The 21523-nt window shown below is 38.7% G+C and overlaps 1 protein-coding gene across 1 annotated transcript in view; it reads left to right on the top strand.

Moving 5' to 3' along the window:
* The window catches only part of LOC112157543 (sphingosine kinase 1), a 38407-nt gene extending 19670 nt beyond the window's left edge, over positions 1-18737 (top strand). Inside the window, exons 3-5 of the mRNA XM_024290347.2 lie at positions 8877-8971; positions 9265-9380; positions 17905-18737. Coding sequence (XP_024146115.1) covers positions 8877-8971; positions 9265-9380; positions 17905-18676 — 983 coding nt within the window. The 3' untranslated portion in view covers positions 18677-18737. The remainder of the gene's footprint in view (positions 1-8876; positions 8972-9264; positions 9381-17904) is intronic.
* Positions 18738-21523: the final 2786 nt, after the last annotated feature.

Here is a 21523-nt window from a genome sequence, read left to right as displayed (position 1 = left end):
TCCATAAATCCAGGAGCTCCTGTTTGCTGTAGGACAGCAACGCAGAGCAGTTTCGGCCAAGTAATCCATCCACCACAGATCTATCCATCCACCACAGATCTATCCATCCATCCCAGATATATCCATCCACCACAGATCTATCCATCCATCACAGATCTATCCATCCATCACAGATCCATCCATCCATCACAGATCTATCCATCCACCACAGATCCATCCATCCATCACAGGGCCACACAGAGACAAACGACAACTCACACATTCACACCTAAAGACGGTCTAGGGACATCAATGAACTTGTCAAGCATGTTTGAGACTGTATGAAGAAAACTGAATAAAATTCACGCACGAATGAGGAGAACTTACAAAGATTTGTTTTTGTCAATCTATCCCTGAAGAATGTTGTTGGAAGGAAGAAAGTCAAGAAAGCAAAAGTAGTTCCTCAGAAAACCTCACTGTGCTTTAAAGAGATCCGAGTTCAAAGCAGTTATGAAATCAGAGATGGCTTTTAGACCCACTGGGTCACCAGTCTAATGAGAGTAACCAGTTCTGAGCGCTTAAGCTCATGAGCTCCCACGACCTGCTAGTGTGGCATTAGCATCTCATGCTCATCTACAGATCCACAAGTTTAAACCCTCATCTGACCGGGTCAGAACTGCTCATCCACCATCAATATGTTACTTCCCCAAGACTTGAACCTTCAGATGGTCACAGTGAAACTCCACCATCTTTATCTGACCCTGAAAGACCAGAAACCCCTCCCCTTTTTCTCCTCTCTGCATTCTGACTGAAATCCTCTTCTTGTTTTTGAGCCACGGCGATGCTGATCATCTGCCTCTGACCCATAATGCAGTCAGAGCTGTTATATAATCAATGAGTGGAAAAAAATCTGCTTTAGTTTGTGTTTCTGTCATAATCTTTAAGGTTAAAGGGAATGTTTCTGCAGTTAAAGCTTCTATTGCAGCAGCAGAATCATTGGAGACAGATGCTCTTAACTTCATCTTTTATTTGGCTCTATTTTTTAGAATGATTTAGTGGAAATCTTTGTGTAGTTTTATAGTTTAGATCAGTGCAGTGAAGGAAGGAAGACAAAACATTCAGACATTTTCACAGCTGGAGGCAAACGAGGAACAGAAGAAATAAAAAAAACAAAAAAATAACAATCATGCAAGGTAGGGCAATTGCTTTTAAAAATATGAACTTTATAAAACAAATTAGGTTTGTTTTCATTAAGGGTTTAGATCATTAAAAAAATAAAAAGATAAAAGCCTAAAATTATTTTTTTGGAAAAGCTTCAAATTATATATTTGGTAAAACATATAAAGTACTTGAAAGCATAAATATACACTCACACAGATCACATCCAAACATTTGCTTATTGAGGCCTAATTATAAAAACAAAACATTTTGAACACAAACTAAATGCTGAAACATGTAGTTTCTGATCAAACCAACTCTGCAAAAACTGAGAGAAAAGATGCTTGAAAATAGTTTTGAAAATACTAAATCTGTCTGGAGTACCTCTAAAATACACTCATGTCCAAATTATTTTCTGTCACAAATTGGATCTTTTTTAACCCTTTAACTACCCAAAAAAGGGGAAAAACCCACAAAAAAGTTGGTTTTTTTTTGCCTTTGTACGGAGCCCCTAAACAGACATCAAAGTAAAAAAACAAAAATTGAAGCAAAAAACTGTTTTTCTAAAAATATTTAGCAGCCCTGTAAAAAATTGAAATAATACATTTTCTAAAAATTTTAAAAGTAAAAAAAGGAATTCTGGTTAGTAACTGGTGCACACCAGATAGTAACTGTTTTTTTCTAAAAATTGAATCAAAATTTTTTTTCTGGTTACTAATTGATGCACACCAGTTACTATCAGGTGTGCATCCATTACTAACCAGAATTCTTTTTTTTTAATTATTATTTCAATTTTTGAAAAAAAAAAAAAAGATTACTTCAATCTTTTGTCCTCAGTTTCCCTTTAGGGGCTCCAGCCTTAGGGAGTAATACACACAATCAATATTTTTAAAAACATGTTTTCTAAATGTTTCCCTCCGTTTGGTTTAGCAGGAAGTTAAAGGGTTAAACAGCATTTTTTATGCTCCCTAATCAGAATAATTTAAACAAAAAAAACGTAGAAATGCAATTTTGAGCTTAATTTTCTTTATATTTGTCCTCCATCAGAAAAATGCTACAAGTTCGTGTTAAAAACACAATTTTCATTGGAATGGGTCTTTAAGGAAGAGCTGAGAGTTGGTGACACTCTTGTGTTGCAGTTTCTAATAAAATAAAAAAAGGATGTACGTTCTCTCATATTTTAGGCACAGCTAACACTCCTTCCTTGCTCTCGTGCTCCATCTGGACGCAGCTGGAGGCGTCTTGTTCTCACAGAGGTGCACCGACTCCTCTGCTGTTCTGCAGCTTTAAAGAGCTGCCAGACGTGGAGGACAAATTGCACGTCCCTGCTGGGAGTTTGGTGAACCAAGTGCGTTTTTTTGTGTGTTTGTGGAGGAACTCCAGCTCGGCTCTTAGACGTTTACTGGATGGTAGTCGGCTGCAGACTCTCTCACGCACCCTGATCAAATATTTATCAGAGATTGATTTCCCCTGATACCTCCTCCGTGTGCAGCTCCTCTTTCTCTTCTCCTCTTGTACATATTAGCACTTCAGGTGCTTCTCTGAAGTCCTTCCTTCTTCTGCCTGTCAGGACGATGGCGGCGGCGCGACGAGAAGCCAACAAACCGCTCCCCTTGTAAAAATATTATCACCGTTAAAAAGAGCCACGGTTTCCTGGTAAACATAGAAAGCAGAGCCGTGCACTAATGCTGCTCTATTGACATTTTTAAAGCTTTCATGGGTAACTTTACACGACTGTTTACAAGTACTCAAAAATAGTTGAGGCTCAGAATACCAGACGGATGAGAAAAACTCTGAGATAAAGCAGTTCACTCTGTGTTTGATGGAGACGGCGCAACAACTTTATTTACAGTTTACATGGTGTGAATATGGTGATGCTTTAGAATTAAAGCCAATATTTTACTTTGTAAGAAGTACTTAGAGGATATTTATAAGGTTGGTGATGGAGCCTCGGTCTTTTAGACAAACGTCTCTTTCATAGAACGTGTCCAGAACGCTGGACATAAACGTTAAAACTGTTAAGACAAACATTACAAAAAGAAAAATCAGAAGTTCTTAAGCGTATTATAATGTTCATTCCTAATGAAAAACAACCCAAAAGTGATTCCTCCAAAAACCTGCTCTCCGAGCACCAGCCCCTCCCAATCTACAAAAACGAGTGGGTCCTCACATTGTGATGTCACAAAGTGGGGAAACGCCCCTTTCAGGAAGAGTCTACGCTGCCAGCTCCGCCCCCCACTAACACACACAGCGGTGATCGGCAAAAACCATCCATCTTTTTAAAAGTTCGGATGTTGTTTGTTTTCAAAACTCATGATGTCATGAAAAGGGCGGAACCCACAAGGAGGGAAAGGCGGAGCCTCAGAGATTGAGGCGTTTTACGTCCAGGTAGGAAATGATTCTGAAAATAACATATTTCATTCATAAAATGTCATTCTTTCGTGCACCAAAGGTAACTATAAAATATCATATTTATATATATAGTTTACTCTGAAAACCTTAAGAATATCATGATATTTGCTCTTTAAAGACGATGGAAACTGTCGCTTTAGAAATCTGACATATGACAATATTTGACAATTCTTCTTTTTTACTGAGAGTTTGAGCAAATATTTCTCACAGACTCAAAAAGTCATCAAAATTTGCATCCATTTGGTTCCTGGTGAAGAGGAATTTTAAACATAGAATAGAATAGAATAGAAAATACTTTATTAATACCTTTGGAAGTCCTCAGGGAAATTCAGGAACGCCCTTCCCAAAATGATGACATCACAGCAGGTAAAAACAGCAAAAACTGAACGAGCCCAAAATCTCTTAAATATCCACTAACGAACTCACAACTCATGTTGACAATATCCACAGAGTTTATTATGGGATGGCCGCTGGACCTCACCAAATTTCAATGTGGAATTTTCATATTTTTGCACAGTTAGGGAAAAGAACATTTTTGTTTGAGTGATCTTCGTGAAATTTCACACAAAGGCCTCCAGGTTGACCTACAACCACAACCCAAGTTTCATTGACCTTTGACCTTGGAAAGAGGACGCTGTTGGAATAGGACTATGTCCGAATTCATTCACTACTTCCTATAGAGTGCACTATTTTGGAATTCCAAAATCGAGTCACCTAGAAATCTCCCAGAAGTCTCTCAAAACCAGTGTGCATCGATGCTCATTAGATGGAACAATTTCTGTGACAAAAATGTATTTAAATGTATTTTTTAAATTAAACTAATCAACGTTTTCATCATCAGAACACAGTGGAGTCGTGAATTGTGATCGTATGGATTCGATTTTCACTTATTTTCAGTGACATCATGTTGGATGTTTGTAATATGATTAATATAATATAATGATTTTATTTGAAAGATTCCTTTTTGCCTAAATGTTTTTCATTAGCATTTAGTTGAATCATATTTTAGGTTCAAATTATAATGTATGTTGTTTTAAATAAAAGAAGGTATAATACCTACGTGTGATGAATTGTGCTGCACACTCGTGTCGTCTTCATACTAGATTTGATTGTTTTCCACTGATCTGAAGAATAAAATCCTCCTCCATCATTGTGGTTTGAACCTCTTCTGGCAGCTCGACTGAAGCTCGATTATCACTCATTTTAGGCCCTTTTTTTCCAGTGGCGGACCACAAAGGAGAGTTCAAAAGTCTTGTTAGCAGACGGTGGGGGGTTCAGCTGAGCGCAGCAGTAGAGCAGGATGCGTCCTGTCAGCACCTTGCAAACATCAGCCCACTCTAGTCTCTGTGGATCTGCGATGAGACGGAAAAATATCCCTCTGAACCCAGGAACCGAGCCAGCAGTTAGAGCTGACCTCTTCTGACGGCCATTTTTATTCTTGGCCTGTTAAATAACAATATCTGTGGAACCAGAGTTCACTGCAGAGTTGGTTGATAAGAATGTTTCTCTTTATTGTGTGAATGCTGAGTCAGCATTCACACAAAAGTGTGTTTCTATTTGTTATTATTTATTCTTCTTCCGTACATTTTTTTGGCACGTAGAAACTCAATCACACATTCAGCAATTTCTGCAATCTTGGTATCAGAACGTTCAGAACGCTCGTATTTTTGGTATTTGTAAACTTTACGGTTTTTACGAGTTTTACACAATTAATGCAATTTTTCAGCCCCATTGACATGAATGGGAATTTTTCAAATTTCTGCAATTAAAAACATTCAGCATGTTCAGGAAATTCATGCTTTTCCTTTTGGTTTTATTAAATTTCACAAAAAATTAGAAAACGTACACAATTTTTTACGTTTTTTTTTGTAATTTTTTTATGCAATTCTTCATTTTTTTTGTGCAATTTGACACTTATGCAGTATTGGTATCATAACGTTCAGTACGTTAAGGTCATCAATGCTACTGAGATTTTCAAGGCTAATTTTGAGTTTTGCTAATATTTTAGCAACATGCTAATATTTTTGGCTATATAATGCGGTTTTTAGGGCTAATTCTGAGTTAATCTAGTATTTTAGCAATTTGTTAACTTTTTTTAATTAATTGGAGTTAAGCTGATATTTTAGCTTTTTTTGCTAAGTTAGCATCTACTAAAGGTTTTTGGGCTAATTTGGAGTTAAGCTAGTTTTTTATCAAAATTGCAATTTTTTCATGAAGTTCTTCAAATTCTTTTTGCACTTTCTCTACCATAAGAAAAATAGTATTAAAATATCGTCACGTTCAGGGCATTCAACAATTAAAATTCATTTCTTCAGCATCTTTAGCAACTACTTTCAGCAAAAAGCATTCACACTAGCATTATCGCAGGTAATGCATCATTTCTAGTTAAAATTCCTTTAAAACCATCAAAATGTTTATCTCTTTTACTAGATTATCGGCTTTTCCTTTAAAATATTTTAACTGTTAGGATTTTTTTTATATTTTGCTTTCAATTTTTAAATTGTGTTGAAAATCGCCAGTAATATGTTAAAACTCAGAAGTTCTACCCTTTGATAAAACTTTAACTTAAACCTCTTAACACTTTAATACTTGTTGTCACAAATATTTGACAAACCATTTCAGCTTTGAAATAACGTAAATTTAGAATCTTCTTAAAAGTAAAAACGTGAAATTTCTTTTTTCATTATTGGAATCAAATTCGGGCATTAAGGGTTAAACTTCTCAGCAGACAGCAGGCTTTGAGTTTTACTTTTCTCTCTAAAAAGTATGTTGTATTTTTCCTCATGAGGATTTTTTCAGGAAATCTTAATTTGAAAGTGCAGAGATTTATAGTTTGATTTCAGCTCCTTCAGCTGCTAAACCTCACAGCTGTAACACATTTTTGAAGCAGAATTGTCTAAGATTTCTCATGTTTGTCTTGAGATTTTAAGAAGATACTTGAGCTCTGAAATGTGGAAACTATTGTTCCTATTTTCATCCTCATTTTTCTCAGAATCATGACTCAAGTGCGTTCCTATGACTTAAACAGAATCCAAATTTACTAAATGTTTGTAAGATTTACTGATCCTAGTAATGTAAAAAAAGAAGCAGAAATGACTAAACTGATGGTAATTTCTGCAGATATGTAATTATTTAATCTTAAATTATTGCTAAAACGTTGCAGCATCAAGTCAGAAACATTCATAAAAATGCCACAGAAAAAATCTTCCTCATCAGAATGACTGAACAAATACTTTTACCTCTCACTTTACATGATCTTAATAAATCTGCTTTCAGGAATAACCAGAAACAAGATAATTCTGGATCTTCTGTCCTGTTTTAAAGACTGGAATCGCTGCGTCTGTGTTTAGCATTAAAACTCAACAAGAGTTTCAGGGCAGAATGAGGAAGTCACATTAGATTGAATCATTTATGTTCAGCTCCCAGCAGCTCACAAAGACGACCACGGAAACGGTCCGCGGACGGTTTTATGATCCCTAAAGAAAAACAGACAAAACGGTTTTCACCGCTTGTTAAATCAGGTTTTTGTTCAGGTTTTTACAGATGTTTTTGAACACACCAAAAATGGGCCAAAAAATGTATTTTTTTCTTATTTTGAAGAATGATTTTTGCTTTTTTTGTACTGACCCATTAAGAACCACAACAAAAACCCATTGGTTATATTTTCAAAATAAAATGCTACTAAAAGAAATTTAGTTTAAAAAGTGAAAAATATCCATAGATTTCTTTTTTTTTTTTTAAATGAAGCAAAATTGTTGATTTGTAGAAATCGTTTCTGATTTGAAAAAAATCCATAAAGGAAACATGACATGGTTTTTTTACCAGAAATAATGTCATTTTGAAACCTAATCTGATTATATTTCAGGGCAAAAAGATCAAACATGTTTTGTCTTTACATAAATCCTCATTCATCGTTTTTTTTCAACCCAAAGAAACATTTTCTGAATAATTCAGCCTCGCTGTAGGAAAGTTTCCACAAATCAGCAACTGTATTTGACTGAATCTTCGTTCATCGTAAAATGTTTGAACTTTGTGATGAAGATTTTCCGTTTACGATCAAAGTGGAGGCTAACAACCGGACGCTAGCTTCAGATACGAACGACAAAGGTGGAATGAAGAAATAAAGCAAAAAAAAAAATGACACAGTCCTCGTAAAACTGGTATTTTCTAAGTACTAATATAAATCCACCGTGTCTCCCACTTTATTATCTTCGTGTGTGAATCAGTCGAGTCTGTTGCCGCGTATTAGCCACAGCAGCTTCGGCTACATCAGAACCGTCTCAATAATTCTGTATATCGAGGAAGACTCAGTTTGGTCTGTAAACAGCAGATTTATTGTTCTCGAAGTCGAAGGTTCTTCCTCGGTTTCCTCTCGGGGTATTTTCTCCCCGAAGAAACTTTTCCAATACGTCTTATAGTTGTTAGCTTTGGGCTACTAGCTTAGCAATCCAGGTAGGCACTTTAAGTCACATGACCAAGGCGGACGTTGTGAACAGAATCCAGAAGTTTTCCAAAATCAAACTTCCTTCAGGATCAGAAAATAAACTAAACCTGGAACCAAGTGACCCACAGACCGGTACCGGCCCGGGTTTGGGAAACACTGAGTTATAGCGTATGTTTTAGTTCTCTAATGTAAATCAATTTGATTAGCAATAGTGAAAAAGACATTTAGTTTCCTCCTGAAAGGAAAATTATATGGTAGAAAATCGCTTTATTTAATTATCTATAATAATTAATAAAAAAGCTTTTTAAATTGTTTAATTACTGTTAACAAAACACTGTTATTGTAAACCTCCTTATAGGAGCCCTTTGTGGGGCTCGTTACATTTAGCCTAGCATAGATTATTCAATCACAAAGTCAAACTTTTTTTTAGCTGTGAATATCTTTATTTTATCTTAATAATGGACCTTTTTTAAATTATAAATATTTTGGGACTGCCTTACACGGTTGAGATCCGGTTACTTTACAGATCGATCTGATCTGGCTCCAAATACTTTTGTTTTTAACTGAGCTTCATTCCGGAAGTTAAGCGTTCCTGTTAGGAAAAACAAACAACTTTATTGTTTACTTTCATTAATGTTTGTTTGTTGAAAAAGAGGTTTTATCTCAGCTGGTTAGACCAGCTTAGATAATGATTGAATACGTTTGTCAAACAGCAGAATGTGAAACATGAATGAGATATTAAACAAAACCTGAAGACTATAAATAACCACAAGTTTTGTCCAAAAACGGCATCATGTTGTTCAAGTTGCTAATGTTTGTGTGTCGTGTTTGTGCGTGTGTGACACACCTTATCCTGTTGTTGTGCGCTTGTTCACGTTTTCAGAGCATCAGAATCACGCCCGCGAGTTCGTGAAAGGAGCTGACCTGTCGCAATGGGATGCTTTAGTGATCATGTCAGGAGATGGCCTTCTGTATGAGGTAAGAACAGGCGAGTCCAAGCCTGTCGCCGCCGCCGCCGCCACATGGTGTTCGTGATGAACTCAGGCCGTTCATTAACAAGGAAAATATTTGTTTTCCTCTTTGCAGGAAATTCATGAATCAGAATTATGAAGCACAAACAAAATAAACAGATATATTTAAAATTGTTCACATTTCATAACTTTTTTTGCATGTTGTGCATTTAAAGAGTGTCGCACAAACTGAAAGATTCCTTTTGCAGAAAGTTAATGACCTGAAAACCTTCAAAGTGTTTTAAAAATCTGTTTATCCAGGTGATAAACGGTTTGCTGGAACGATCGGACTGGGAGGAGGCCATCCGGACTCCGCTGGGTATCCTTCCTGGTGGATCGGGCAACGCCTTGGCCGCCTCCATACATCACTACTCCGGGTGAGACATTTATACTCCAGCAGCTTTACAAACTTCACAATAAAACACAACGAGTTTGTTTGTAACGCGGCGCCGTGGGAGAACCGGCTTTACCAGTCGGGTAACGAAGGAATGCACAACTGCAACACTTTCATGACAGAGCCTTTGATGTGAAGGAAACAGCCCAGGCTTTTCAGAGTAAAAGCATCTCTCCCCTCAGAATTATTTATTGATTTGCTCCTCAGAGTCGGAACAAAGAGCAGGAAGGAAAACGGGGACGGAGCAGATGATTAAATCCCAGTTTACTCAGAGCGAGGCGGAAGTTTAATCTGAACCGGAGATGGTCTGCAGTGTCGTAAATCATCGCGATAGATGCTGAATAAAACATGCAGGTAGAATCTGAACAGGTGCACACGTACTTTAACACGCTGAACTGCATTCAGCTGTTAGAGGAGTGGCTTCCTCACACATTCTTCAGGGTTTAGACGGGTTCGTTCCAGGATAACTCAGAGGAGGAGGAGGAGGAGGAGGAGGAGGAGGAGGAGGAGCACTCCCACTTAACTATACAGATGAGTGCAGTCACTGTTTGTGTGTAATCTGTTCAGAAATCAGTGTTTTCCACCACAGCTGATCAGGACGTGTGCTGGAAAAAATCAAACTGGTGCAGAGTTTATATATGAACTAGTGCTGCCACAAACGATTATTTTATGGTCGACTAATCACCGATTATTTTTTCAGATTAGTCGACTAAACTGGTCAGGCATGAAGTGGAAGTAAAACACAAATCTTAACCATCACTAGCTTTAATCTAACTAAAAACTAGATATTAAACTAGTGTGAATGTTGTAAGCTAAATTTGGCCGCTGAAGATGCTGAAGCTGATAACCAGTTAAAATATTAGTTAAATGCCAAATTAGCCTAAAATAACTGAAAAACCCTAAGTTAGCCAAAACAGCTAGCATGTAGCCGAAATACTAGCTAAACTCCAAAATAGCACAAAAACATTTTTAAAAATCCTAAATTAGCAAAAATAGCTAGCGTGTAGCTGATACATTAGCTAAACTCCAAATTAGCCTAAAAAAACAAAAACAACAAAAAAAAAACAAATTTTGCATAATTTTTATTCACTGCTGTCCTTCCACCACCTACTTGTACTACATTTTATTTTGAAAGGAAGTCACGTCAGAACTTATAAACTATGTCATCTTTTGAAAAAGGGATATTTTCTCTTTACTTTCATGTTTTATTGAAAAAACAACATTGTTATAATAATAGTAACAACAATATGAAAACAATTCAGTATCTTATTGTTTTAAAGGTTGAAGTCAGACTTTGTGGCTCCTCCTGAATGACTCCTTAGGTGTTGAAGTTTGCACAGTTTTTTTTTTTTACATTACAGTATTTATTATGCAAGAGTTATAATTTGAATATATAAACTGGTACATTTTTGCCTCATTTAAAGGCTCTCCTCAGAGCTGGTTACATTTAAGTGATGTCATTGTTCAAAAATAGCTGTTTCACTTGTTTGAAAGCCCTCACATTTCATGTTATTAATCATTTTTGATAAATTAAATTTGTGTTTTTTGTAAAAACGCTTTTAACATAATTATATCAAATTTTGTTCCCACAAATTACAATGTTTACAACAATAAAACTCCCTTTTCCCTTCTTTTCCTTCTAAACTTGCTTCTATTTTTTTGTCACATTCTTTCAAATTATAATTGATCATCAAAATCTGTTTTTTAATCTTCCTATTGATCCATTAATTCCTGGATAGTTAAACACTTGTTAAAGGTTAAAAGTTCTTTATGAACAACAAATGTTTCCTCCGCTCTCGTCTCTGTTCTTCATCCTCTCGCTTCCTGGAAAAAGCTGAATCACCGTAGCAACCAGTGACTCAGCAGGTTCCCCTGATGAAGGCGGCCCGTCATCCCTCCTCTTCACTGTTTCATAGACTTTTTTAAAGCTCGTTGGTACGTTTGTGTCCTCGGAGGCTTTGTTAGACGAACATCTGTTTAGTTGACGTCGATGTTTAATCAGCTTTTCACATGTCAGCAGATTATTGCATCTCATCACGGCCGGCTGGTCAAGATGACCTGCTGAAGTTCGAATCAAACATCAGAGCGGTGCAGGAAGGTGTGACGCTGGATGGAGGAGGTTGTCATGGAAACTTCCAGACAGATTTTAGTTTTCATAATACGGTGAAACAAATCGATCACTTCATTTATGCAGCACTTTCAACCTCATAAGGTGCCGAACAAAAAGACAAATATAAACATCAGTTAAAGCATTACAAGTCATAAAACACATTAGATTAAAATAAATGGAGAATAACAGAAACGTGGCTAAAATTTGACCCGCAGTAACGGCGAGAACTCGACCTCAAACACAAAGACGAGCAAACGACAGATAACCTGAAGCTTCTTGGACGGATAAACAAATCATCTTCAGGCTTCAAATCAAAGCTAATGTTGGTTTAGAAAGAAATCCTAAGGAAAGGAGTTTTTAAAAAAGTCTCTTGGAGACAAACTTAACTTTGTTCAAGTCATTTCAAACAGTTTCTATTTAATCATTTTTAGATCCAAGGAACCAAAATGTTGAATAAAAGTCATTAAGCTGCTGTTGTAAAGGAAACAAAATACTTTTTTTCTCAATTTTTAATTAAGAAATCAATTGAACCCAAATGTAAAATACTTTTTATGGAGCTGTTTTTTATTTTTTTAACTTTATGGAATCAAAAACTGAACTACTGAATTTGTCTTTTTGGATCAGACACAAAAAAACCAAAAACTTAATTATTCAAATGTTAAATCGCACTCCGACTATATTTTTATCTTCTGTGAAATCGCTCCCACTGATCTTTTAATTATGATGATGTCGTTACTAGTTATCAGTGGGACTGTTAACACGGAAGTAACCCTCCACTGATTTCCCATCATCCCTTTGTCTACACTCTCCCTCTAGCTTACAGCCCTCAGCTAACATTAGCGGAGCAAAAACAAGGATGAGCGTTTTTAGAGCTTTGATCCAGATACCAGTTCAGACCAGGAAAAAGAAGACGTTCATGGATCTATTGAGATTTTGGCCCCAATTATGGCAGCTGCTGCATCACACAAGGTCCCCGCGGGGGCCATAAAAAGTCTTAAAAAGTCTTAAAATTATTGAATTTATGAATTTGAAATAATGCCTTAAAAATAGTGTTGCTTGAAACTTTTCCAATTCACATTTCATGTCAAAAATAAACATTTTTCATCCAAGATCATTTTGATCAAATGAGTAAACGGGGAAAACCAGTCGTAAAAGTGCATTTGTGCGGCAAATTCGCTGCTCGCCGCCCAACTCAAGCTGCTGCCAGATCGCCTCAATTCGCTTGACTTAAAATTGGAACCGTTCGGTGTGAATACGCCTTTATGCACGAATACGCTAAATGCTAACCGGCGTTTGAAAAAACAAAAAGTAAAAGAAGAGCTCAAACACAGACTACACACCAGATAAAAAAGCTACAGTTTTGATCAGAAATTGAATATAAAATGTGAAATTGTGAAATTGATCTTAACAGTGACATTGATGTTCTTAAAAACGTCTTTAAAAGTCTTAAAGTTTATTTGAAGAAACTTGTATGAACCCATAAAACAAACCTGAGCTTTTTCAACTGCAGGTTTGAATCTGCTGCTGATCCATCGTGATTTAGAGAAATAAATACTCAGAAACACAGTTTTAGTCTTCAGTTATTGTATCCATGTGTGTCCATCATCAGGAAAAGGCCACAAGAACAAGTTAAAATCAGGATTTTCATCGGTCTTTACAGATTACGCCTGTTGTTCCTCATCTATTCGCTGACGTTTCTCTTTGGTCACCAATCAGAACGGGTCAGAACAATCAGATTATGGTCACCAGCTGAGCAGTCACACAGAGAGGCGTTTCTCCTGCTCTGGATGGAAAGAAGGATCGCCGTTTTGTTGCATAACTTCAAAAAGCTTATGGAGTTGTTTTTAAGCTGCTCTTATTTTTCTAGGTCACGACTTCATTTGTGTTTTTGTTGTTGTTTCCACTCTGAGTCTGGAAGCTCTCCTCACTGACGGCTCTGTCACCCAAAGAGCTGCTTCCATTCATCAGCTGTCAGTCAGACAAAGGCGCTGCGTCCACAGCCGCCGCCACAATGACAGGAAGGGACCAGACCGCTGTTGTCGTCTCCCCTCCAGCCGCTCAGGTCTTCCAGAACATCTCTGCGGTTCTGCGGGCCGTCCCGCTCTGGTTTTATTCCCAGCTGAGCGGCGGGTTCACAGAGGCTACGGGGATCAAATGAGTGACGGCGCCGGCGCTTGTGGCGTTATGCAATGCGGTGGATCTACACAGGTTCCCCGGCTGAGGGTTTGATGAGTCTCAGAGAAAGGAACCGGGGTGTCGGGCTGGTTCTGACGGGCTCTGGGATGACAGCTGACACTTTCTTGAAGTGAGGAAGAGTTTATCTCCTCTGGGGGCCTTTAGGTGTCATGTGGGGAGTTTCCTGATCTGCACTTTAGTAGAAGCATCAGTGCAGAGATCTGAAGCTGTTCTATGCATAAAACATGAAACTTGTGGAGTAAAAAGTTTCTCTTTCAGTTTCTGTCAAGATTTTCAGGCCGTAAATCAAAGATTGATTTGATTTTTCTTGCAAACAAACGGCTATATAAATGAATAACAAATAAAAACGGATTAATTTAAAATAAATTCAGAATTCATTGAACGCTTTTTAAAATGCGAGTTTTATTGAGTTGTTTAAATGTAATTCAGTTCAGGTCATTTCAATGGACACAAATTATCATTAATTTATTAACTGTCTATGGAAGGTTAAGTTGTTGATTAAAAAACAAAACAAAATAAAATCCAATTCTTTGAAACGTCTTCTTCAATAAAGATAAACTAGGTCTAGTTGGATGGTTTATTTGTTTTTTTAACTATTAAAATGAAATATCGACATGTTTATTGATGGAAACATGTCACTATTTCTATTGAAAACAGGTAAATATGTCAATATTTCTATTAAAAATAAGTAAATATGTCAATATTTCTATTGAAAATATCTCCAAATTTCTATTGGAAATAAGTAAATATGTCACTATCTCTATTAAAAATATGTAAATATGTCAATATTTCTATTAACATTTCTGTTTTCATGACAGACATGCTTTTACAAATGAAAACCTAATTTGAGGAAAACCAAACACTTCAAAATAAAATTAGAACCGGAGTGATCTCCTGTAATTCACCTTTGTGTGAAAATACTTTAGTTTTTTCTGCATTTAAAAACATTTCTAGTGATCTAAGATGAGACTGAACAACATATAAAGCCGAATGTTTAAACTCCAAAGTTTGTGCTATTGACCGAGAGCAGCAGTAAAGGACGGCATCGTCTGCATGAAGATGATATGATGCATTTGGGAGTCTATTCTGATTTATGAAAGAAGATAATTCAGAGTGAATTCAAACCACAGTTAATTCATTTCTTCTTCATGGTCACTTTTTAAACAGTTTTTACTACCAGGAATTGAAAAGGACGCAATCCAAACGTCGATACAAACTCAGTCTCTGATTGATCAAAGTTCAACTGGGTTGACTTTCAATGCGTGTTCGTTAGAGCTTAAAAGCTGACTTAAAAAGTTGCGTAGAGATTCGTAAACACAGAAGACCAAAACGTGCAAATACGCACGTTTACATCGACCTTTTATTGGAACTGGTCATTGCTAAGGCCGGTGTGAACGTAACATTAAAGTCTCCTCCGATGAAAATCCTGTTTTTGGAGTTTTTATCCATTACCCAGATTGATGGACATTTTTATGTAACAGCAGTGAAGATTTACACTAGAGAGACACAGAGCTGTCATGATCAGGGGCGGAGCACCAAAAGCCACGCCCCTCAGAGGAGATTTTGTAAACAGAGGCTTCAGATCAACATGAAAAATGGCTTTTTAAGACATTTAGGTTGTGGGATTTTGTTTAAAAACTTCATAATCACAATTAAAACACAACTGGGAACATTTTTAAAAGAAGAAAATGATCATAGAGGGACTTTAAAGCATTTTTTGGCTTTAAAAGCTTCATTAACGCCTTTTAGTGCTTTTAATTAGCTCTGAATTGAGGCCAAAGTCCCACCGACTCGTCTAAATCCAGCCTGTATGTGGGCAGCGTTAATGAGGCCGTCTCCTTCCAGAATATTCTCCTCTCACAGATTCAGGTCTGTTTGTTAGCTCGGCTAAAAATTAAAGTGTAATTTATGAATGAATCTATATTTTTTTATGTCTACCAATCGGCCGAGTGAAGGTCTGGGAATGTAGATGAGGCTGAAGAGCCGGACGGGGTTTAAATTTAGAAAGATGAATATGGAAATCTGTGCCGTCCTCCGGGAGTCCTGGCTGTGGGTGCCAACAGCATGTCTGACCTCTCACCTCTGCCTCTGTTCTCCCAGATGGGGCCGCCTTTGCCCTCCCCCTCCTGTCAGCAAGGCTCCGCCCCCTTCAGAAGAGTCAGATTACACAACAAGGTCACAGTTTTTCAAAAGTCCTCTAAAAGTTTATTTTTATTTTCACAACTAACTTTTTTTGACTTATTTGTCAAAAATAGATGAATTATTTTATCTGTAGATACTCTAAAAACCTTTTTTGTTTTCTATATAAAAAAAAGACAAAATCTGTAACATACTGTAATTTTTGAATGGTTAACACGATTAGCGTCATTCCAGTAGATCCTGAAGGAGAAAAGCGGCGGTTTCCGCCGCTTTTCTCCTTCAGGATCTACTGGAATGACGCTGATCAGGTTAAAAGTTAGAGTAAATCAAAGAACAATAAACACTGGAGCTCTGGATCTATAAACTCTTTTTTGTGGATGTTGTTGTTTATCGTTTTCCTTAGAACATCAACAGGTCACTCCGTCAGATTCAGTCTAAAAAGCTGCTCTCTAAGTCATCTGTGGTTTTATTCTGGGCTGACCTTTGCAGCCGCATCCACATGGATTCCCGTTGTCATGGTTACTCATCCTAAAACGTCGGAAGCTGCAGGAGTTCTGAGCTGAAATCATCTTCCTTTTGATGCAACTTTGAGCTTTGTGAGAATATTTCTGCTCAGACGACTATATCTGAACCAGTTTGAAGTTCCACTACAACTCTATTTTGTAAAATCGTCATTTATAGTGATGTCGTTTTAAGCCAAAACCTAAAATGTGTCGGTTTTTTAAGAAGAAATTCAATTCTGGTTTATGGCGTGCTAATTTCCCAGCATTCCTTTGTTTAAACTCTCTCCTTTTAGCTTATAGCTCCTTACAAGCTCAAGCTAACATTAGCGTACCAAGAAAAACAACAACAAAAAAAGTAGGGCAGCCACAATTAGTCGACTAATAACTAACTAATTTAATAGTCGATTAATCGTTACTTTATATTATATGGAGTTGGAGTGTAATTAAGTTGAAAGTTATATAAAATTATGCTAGCTTTATGGACTATTTTGGCATTTATTAAGGTTTTTTAGGCTATCTTGGATTTTAGCTAATATTTCGGCTAACTATTTTGGGTAATTTAGGCTTTTTTGTTTTTATAGGCTAATTTAGCGTTTAGCTAATATTTCAGCTACGTGCTAGCTATTTTGGCCAATAGGCTAATTTGGTGTTTAGCTAAAATTTCAGCTACATGCTAGCTATTTTGGCTAATTTTTGTTTTTTATTTTTAGAGATATTTTGGAGTTAGCCAAAATTTCAGCAACATGCTAGCTATTTTGGCTAGTTTAAGATTTTCTTGTAGTTTTTTCAGCTATTTTGGAGTTTGGCTAACATTTCAGCTGCATACTAGCCATTTTGGCTAACTTAGGCTTTTTTTCATTTTTTTAGGCTAATTTTGCATTTAATTATTATAGCTGGCTATCAACTTCAGCATTTTTAGCTATCAGCTTCAATGTTTTCAGCTATCAGCACTAGCATCTTCAGCGGTCAAATTCAGCTTACAGCCTTCACACTAGCATTATCACAGGTAATACTATATATCTGGTTTTTAGTTAGTGTAAAGCTAATGACGGTTAAGATGTGTGTTTTACATCCACTTGGTGTGTGTGACCTGATTAGTCAACTAATCGGAAAAAATAATCGGTGATTAGTCGACTACTAAAATAATCGTTTGTGGCAGCTCTAAAAAACAGTATCAGAGCTACACAGTTGTTAACACGTTAATGGATATATCTTCTGCTATTTAGAATTGTAGCAGAGAAAGGAGACTTTGGCCCCCTGCGTCTTAAACTTCTAGTCACTGGTTTTGATCGTCTGATCATCAAACCTTTACGTGTTCCGCACCGGTTTAAACATTCCCTCCAACAGAAGGCGGCTGGGACTAGACCAGGGAAAAACTACAAATGTATTCGAACTTTCTGCGCCTGAACAAAGGTCCATGTATTAGTAGGGGAGACACCTAAAACATTCATTCGGGTAATAAAAATGGTTTATTTCAGTTCGGGGGTCAGATTAAACAGTTTAGGGTTTTTTTTTTTAGCTGCCGGTCCGTCTGTGTTCACGCTGATCTCTCTCTGCAGAGCGTCTCCCGTGTTCGGCGAGGACCTCCTGGTCAGCTGCGGCTTCCTCCTGTGCCGAGCGGCGGTGTTCCCCATGGACCTGGTCTCCGTCCATCTGTCCTCCGGCCAGCGCCTCTTCTCCTTCCTGTCTCTGGCCTGGGGCTTCGTGGCGGACGTGGACGTGGAGAGCGAGAAGTACCGGCACTTCGGATCCGCCCGCTTCACCGTCGGGACGCTGGTGAGGCTGGCGTCTCTGCGCATCTACAGAGGGAGGCTGGCGTACCTGCCCGCCGGCAGCAGCACCGTCCTGCACCGCGGCGCCCCCCTCCCCGTCCAGAGCTGTCCGTCCAGAAACTCCAACAACTCCGTCACGCTGAGGAGAACAGAGGGCGGCCCGCCCGACTCGCTGCTGCCCCCTCTGGACCAGCCGCTGCCGGACGACTGGGTGGCGGTGCGGGAGCAGGACTTCGTCCTCATGCTGGCCATGCATCAGTCCCACCTGGCGGAGGACCTCCTGGCCGCTCCGGACGCCAGCCTGAGCGACGGCGTCATCCACCTTTTCTACGTCACCGCCGGGATATCCCGCGCCGCGCTGCTGCGGCTGTTCCGCGCCATGGAGAAGGGCACGCACCTGGCCGCTCCCTGTCAGCACCTGGTGCACGCCAAGGTGCGCGCCCTCCGGCTGGAGCCGCTCTCGCCCAAAGGCGTCATAACCGTGGACGGAGAGGTGGTGGAGTACGGGCCGCTGCAGGCAGAGGCGCACCGCGGCCTGGCGAGGATGATCAGCGGCTGAAGTCGTTCCAATCCACATGTGCAGATTCACGCAGAGAAACATAAAAGATGAAATCAAAGAATCTAGAATGAAGAGACTTTTTCTTTAAATCTGTTTATTGTCTGTTGGTTGCATACGTCAGAGCAGGTGTTTTCTGAAGCTTCTTTTGGCGTCACGTCTAAATGTTTCAGAGAAAACATGAAGCTTTCCCAGATTCCTCCGGGTGACGGTCCCGTCCTTTAGAGCCCTCTTTTGAGGGCCACATAACAGCTTTCTTCTGTGATGTGGGTCGGGGTCGGTTAACGTGTCACAATCACAGCCTAAACCTAAACATTTACAGTCTTCCAGAAAGACAAACATAGCCAAATACTTAAAAATATACTAAAACTTAAAAAAATACTAAAACATTTTAAAAACTAGATATATAGTATTACCTGCAATAATGCTAATGTGAATGCTGTAAACTGAATGAGGCCGCTGAAGATGCTAATGTAAGATGCTGAAGAGACTGGAACTGATAGCTGAAAACACTGAAGCTAGTAGGTAGGTAAAATATTAGAAAAATCTCAAATTATTCTAAAAAGCTGAAAAAGAATTTGAAATGATCAAAAACAGCTAGCATGTAGCTGAAACATTAGCCCCCCCCCAAAAAAATAGCAAAATGTCTAATTTAGCCAAAACAGCTAGCGTAAGATATTAGCTAAACTCCAAAATAACCTAAAAGATTGAAGAAAAAAGCCTAAATGCTACCTACAATAACATGTAGTTGACGTATTAGCTAAAGTCCAAGAACAGCCTAAAAAAAAAAGAAGAAAAAAAGTCCTAAATTACATGAAACAGCTAGCATGCTGTTCTAGCTAATTTAGGATTTTTTCAGTTTTTTAGGCTAATTTGGAGTTTAGCTAATATTTTAGCCACATGCTAGCTCTTTTGTCTAATTTAAGTTATTTTTTTTTTCAATTTTTTAGGCTGTTTTTGGACTTCAGCTAATATTTGAGCTACATGCTAGCCGTTTTGGCTAACTTCAACTATTGTCACTAGCCTCTTGAATTCCCAAATTCACCTTACAGCCTTCCCAGTAGCATTATCACAGGTAATGCTTGTGTGAATATATAGTTTAATATGAAGTCTAGTGATGATTAAGATTTGTTTTACATCCACTTAATGCATTACCTGATTCGTCGACTAATTGGAAAAAATAATCTGATTAATAGACTATTGAATTGTTTATGGCAGCTCTAATCACTCCGCACATTGTTAAGACACTATTTGGGCTCTTCTTACAAAACGCATCCATTGAAGCTGTTGAAATGTGAATTATTTTCGCTGAAATTCCCCTTCCACTGGAATTTTGTTTTTTGTGTAGTTCAAAGAACGTTTGTTATTTTGCCCCGGTGTTAAAGGGTGAAAGTTTGCACAGCAAAAGAGAAGATGAAAGAGTGAGCCGACGCAGGAACGTCAAAACATGGAAAAGCTGGTTTGCAGAGAAGACACAAACTGAAAAGATGAACAAGAGCGACACACAATGACTTGTGAAGGGACAGCTGTGAAGGTTTATGGGTCTGCTGTATTTCCCATTTCTGGAGGATAAATTCAAACGCCCTTAAAGACTCTGCAGATCTGGGATAAACTGACGTTTTATGATGGTGGTAGAAGGTTAAAAGCTGTCTGGTGTTTTGAGAAGCAGAAACTCCCAGCATGCACCGTCTGTGCGAGCGCTCAGCTCCACGTCTGACTGTCAAAATGTTTCATTTGTTCAACAAAACTCTCAGTGGACTTTGTGCTTTAGACTTCCTGGATCTTCCATGTGAACTTCACAGCTAAAATACTGACCTTTGATGCTGCAGTCGCCTTAAAGCAACTTCCAAAACATCAGCAATACTTCATCCAAAAACACGGAGACTTTGTTTGGAGGGAGGAGAGCTCCGTTTATCAGATTCAGTTCATTGATTTTATTTTTTTGTGTCTACAAAATGATTATTTTGATCACCTCCATGTTTGTTTGATGGAGTTGCAACAGCAATAAAAAAAGAAGTGAGCCAGAAGGAGAGGAAGGAACCACAGCAGTACATGCAGCTGCAGCCGTCCCTGCAACATCTGCGCAGCTGCAGCCGTCCCTGCAACATCTGCGCAGCTGCAGCACTTCCTGCAACACTTGCGCAGCTGCTGCCGTCCCTGCAACATTTGCGCAGCTGCAGCCATCCCTGCAACATTTGCGCAGCTGCAACCATCCCTGCAACATTTGCGCAGCTGCAGCCGTCCCTGCAAGATCTGCGCAGCTGCAGTAGTCCCGACAACATCTGCATTTCTGCATCTGCAGCCGTCCCTGCAACATTTGCGCAGCTGCAGCCGTCCCTGCAACATTTGCGCAGCTTCAGCCGTCCCTCAACATCTGCATTTCTGCAGCTGCAGCCTTACCTGCAACTTTTGCGCAGCTGCAGTAGTCCCTGCAACATCTGCATTTGCGCAGCTGCAGCCCTTCCTGCAACATTTGCGCAGCTGCAGCCCTTCCTGCAACATTTGCGCAGCTGCAGCCATCCCTGCAACATTTGCGCAGCTGCTGCCTTCGCTGTAATGTTAACACTTTGGCAGGTATAACAGTTCCTGCAGCAGATTTTTTTTACTCTTAGTTTTCTCTCTTTCTCCATCCAGGCTCCTTCTGTTCAGACATCCTTCACTCTGCAGGTCGACCACACACACGTGCGCATGTCTGCTGCTGCACACACATGCACGTGCCCACGCACACCTCATCACTAATGTGTCCTTAATGCTGATAAAACATCCCAATTCCTGCATGTTTCTGTGGTGCATGTTTGGATAATGTGACATCTTCTCTTTGCAAGCAGAAATCGACACTAAGATGCCTTA

This window comes from Oryzias melastigma, linkage group LG1 (assembly GCF_002922805.2).
Source record: "Oryzias melastigma strain HK-1 linkage group LG1, ASM292280v2, whole genome shotgun sequence".
NCBI lineage: Eukaryota > Metazoa > Chordata > Actinopteri > Beloniformes > Adrianichthyidae > Oryzias > Oryzias melastigma.
The sequence above is the reverse complement of the archived record's forward strand: the minus strand, read 5'-3'. Positions and strand labels throughout refer to the sequence as shown.